Source organism: Vulpes lagopus, chromosome 19 (assembly GCF_018345385.1).
Source record: "Vulpes lagopus strain Blue_001 chromosome 19, ASM1834538v1, whole genome shotgun sequence".
Classification (NCBI taxonomy): domain Eukaryota; kingdom Metazoa; phylum Chordata; class Mammalia; order Carnivora; family Canidae; genus Vulpes; species Vulpes lagopus.
In genome coordinates, this window is record NC_054842.1 from 45,566,629 (window position 1) to 45,570,550 (window position 3,922).

General features: G+C 39.1%; 1 protein-coding gene across 1 annotated transcript; it reads left to right on the plus strand.

The window, feature by feature from the left end:
- The first annotated feature begins 2,557 nt into the window (after positions 1-2,557).
- On the plus strand, positions 2,558-2,725 carry LOC121478606 (cytochrome c oxidase subunit 7C, mitochondrial-like). Its single transcript, XM_041733708.1, has one exon. The coding sequence runs from the start codon at positions 2,558-2,560 to the stop codon at positions 2,723-2,725; it is 168 nt and encodes a 55-aa protein (XP_041589642.1).
- The last annotated feature ends 1,197 nt before the right edge of the window (positions 2,726-3,922 follow it).

Consider the following 3,922-nt stretch of genomic DNA (forward strand, 5'->3'; position numbering starts at 1 on the left):
TCCATCCTGATTGGAGAAGAGCCAGGTAAGAATTTAGTCTCTGGAAGGTTGAGCCCAAAAAGGCTTGTAGGGTGGATATTGCACAGTGACATCTTATTAGCTAATGGGTTGCAGGGAGAGCACTTTTCTGAGTGCTGGATAGAGCTGCCTCCAACCCTTGCTCTAATCCCAGATCTTCATGACTGCCTGAAGTCTAGAAGAGGCCTTAATCTTTGACACGTGGAATGTTGAAACCAGAGGGTCCCTAAAACCTGTTCTGCATTGTGACACCAAAACCTTGTTTGACATGGCCCCAAAAAGCTGTAGCACAATACGGTTGGTGCAGAACACATTGCGGAAGACTTCTAGGTGGATTAGGGACTTTTCATTTTTATATACTTCATGTTGTGTGACCAAGACACACATATACACATACAGACTTGTGCTCAAAGCAGGTGACTAGAGAATGAACAACCTGTTTGCCAAGGCATTTGAAATATTCACTCCAGGATGGCAAATAGCTACTAATACAAGTCTTATGGATCTGGTAATAGTAACTGTGTGTAGACAGTATCTATTGCATCTTATGAAATTTCAGGTGCTTTATAAGGATTCTATCATTTAATGGTCACTATAAATTTATCAGGATGGGGCCACTTTTCTCCACACTTTATGGATGAGAAAACAGAGGCTTGGAAAACTTGAATAACTTTTCCAAACTCCCAAAGCTACTAAGTGGTGAAAACAGAATTTAAATAGAAGCAGTCAGTCCATGGAGCCTGTGAACCCATCCGAAAAACTGACCTACTTCCTCACATGTGGTCTCTTTCCCAAATGGCATGGTTAACACCATTTATTCTATAATAATTTCATTCATTGTAGGTTAAGAACTAGGATTTTGGAGACTAGTGCCTGGGTTCAAATTTCATTTCTGCCCTCTATTTATTGTTGTAATCTTGGATGACTTGGCTTAACCTCTGTGCCTTAGTTTCCTTATCTGTAAAATCCCCTCATCTGGGCATAATAATAGTACCAAGCTCATGGCTATTGTGAGGATTAAGGGAGATAACAAATAAATCCCTTAAAACATAGTAAGTGCTAGTCCTTCTTATAGGATAGTTATTATTTTTAAAAATTTTATTCATTTATTCATGAGAGACCCAGAGAGAGGCAGAGACACAAGCAGAGGGAGAAGAAGCAGGCTCCATGCAGGGAGCCCAACGCGGGACTTGATCCCAGGTCTCCAGGATCAGGCCCCGGGCTGAAGGCAGGTGCTAAACCGCTGAGCCACCCAGGCTGCCCTATGATAGTTATTATTAATGACACACATTTATTGATTGCCTACTATATCCAGGTACTAGCTTATTAGATATAGGCAGAAGAGAAGAACAGTATTTGGTGGTTAAAAATATAAGCTATGGGGAGGGGAAGACATATATTTAAAGCAATTGTGATACCAAGTGTTACAATCTATCCTGTAACACTAAGAAAAACGTGATGGGCAGGAGACAGAGCTGCATGGGGGAGGTTTGAGGCCAGACTCAGCATGTCAAGGAAATCACATGTGCTAAGAGGTTGGGACTTTATCCTCTATAGGAAGTCAAGGGTCTGGGACATTTTATTTTATTATTTTTTTTGGGGGGGGTACATTTTAAAAATAGGTCATGGCACAATCAAGTAAGGGCTTTACTGGCCTCCGTCAGAGCCCCCATTTAAACAGAGGTGAGCGTAAGCAAAGATCCAACAGAAGAAGAATAATTCTTCTGAAACTTTTTGTCCAGATTTTTTAAAAGTTCTGTCTAGAAGGTCATCTGTAGATTTTATATAAGACGATTCATTGTACAAAAAAAGGACTTCAAAATGTTATATCCTGATCCCATATGCATCGTGCAAGTGACTCTCATGGACTTAATACATTTGGCACCTCCTGGATGTATAAAACGTGTTATATAAATAGTAACATAGCCCATGCTGCCAGGGGCTCCTCTTGACTAGGGCAAAGACGACAGCGTATTCTCTTAAGAATATGAGGTAACGCGTAACGCAGTTCCCTCACTGTGTATGCCAGAGGGTGTTTGAGCTGGGGGCATAATCCCCAGGGAACAGAAATAATTTTAAGAGTCAGAGCTTGGGTTGGCTAGTTTTTACAGCAGTCAACCCAACCTGTTCCACCGGTTCTAGCCTGCGTGGCTGATTAAATGACCAGCAGAACCAGCCAGCTCCAACATACAGATGTAATGGAAGTGGAAAAACCCAGGCTAATAAATAGCCAAGGATGTGTGCAGGGATTTAACATAAAATGTTCATCACAGGGTCGATTATGGTAGTAAGAATGTCCAACAATTGGTGAAGTGCTTGACAATATTATAGTACATCCGTACCACTCATTCACTATTGCATATTGAAAATGGGGATATGAAGTGTGCCCATTGGCAACCCAAGCAGGTTGTACTATATCACTATGTGTGAAAAAAACAAAAACAAGACCGAGGAACAAGGTCGCGGAGAAGCCCTGGTGTGGTGCTGTCGTTTCTGCCTACTTAGGGTCTGTGACTTTCGCAGAACTTTCAGTGGCGCTATGTTGGGACAGAGCATCCTGAGGTTCACAACCTCTGTGGTCCGCAGGAGCCACTATGAGGAGGGCCCCGGGAAGAATTTGCCATTGTCAGTGGAAACCAAGTGGAGGCTACTACTTATGATGACTTTGTATTTTGGATCTGGATTGGCTGCACCTTTTTTTTTATAGTAAGACACCAACTGCTTCAGAAATAAAGATGTTTTAATCAACCCATTAAACAGATGTGAAAAGGAACATTTTAGGAGGTGCGGTCACTTTGAAAAATGGATCAAACTCTTGAATTCAACATACTCAACATGTTTGTAAATAAACTTAACGGCATCAATCTTTCATGCCTCTTCTCTGAAACATGGAATGTAATAATTGTGCTTTTTTATTTGGGAAATATTCAGGATTAGTTTGTTTGGTCAGAATATGTGTGTGATTCTGTTTCTTGTTTTTAGATTTGAGGATCTGTTTGATTTTTGATGACTAGGTCAGGACCTTGTTGGTAATCTATGTTATTAAAAATGCAAACTTTGTTGTCACATAGTAATCTTTTAATTGAAAAAGAAGTGTACTTTTATTTGTCTTTACTAAATAAGCAGTAAAATTGGTTTTCTTCATGAGTGACATTTAGTCGTGAGGAAAAGCACTAGTGTATACAGTGAAGTCCCAAGAGTTTTCCTCCAGACCTGTGACCTAAAACTAAAATTTTGCCATGATATTGCCATGATAAACTTGCTATTGACCAATACTAGTCTGCTTTAGACTAAATAAAAGTAGAATATTTGAAATGAAATGCAATAGCTTGTAAAACAGAATATGGAAATATTCCAAGTTTATTCTGGAATTTTAGTAGAAATGGACTAAAAGATGGCTCTGATTAGTAATTATATCAGTGAATCAGACTAATGTTATTGATAGTGAAATGCTGCTAGCTACTTAAAATGTAGTGACTTAGTTCCTGGGGCAGGAAAAAGGTAGTTTTTAAATGTTTAATCCTCATTTGGTTACTTTTGGAATACCACACTGATGTTGGAAAAATGCCGTAAAGCAGAGATTGTAAACTGGTGCTCCATTTGAACTCTGTACTTTTTAAACCAGTATTTAAAAACAAGAATAGTTACGAGAAAGTCTCTTTAGGTTCTTGAAAAATTGCTCTGAGTGGTTCTATATCCTTTCATAGAACAAAACTGCTGCCTAAATTAGTCCTCACAACATTAGATTATCTGTGTACCCCTAATGTTAAATTACTGATTTTGTGGAACCTTAAAAAACTTTATGTGATGGGGCCTATCATCACAATCTTCAATAATCATGCAATAGTTACTTAAATAGGGATATAATGAAATCTTTATGACTGTCCCCCCCAAAGAAAAACAA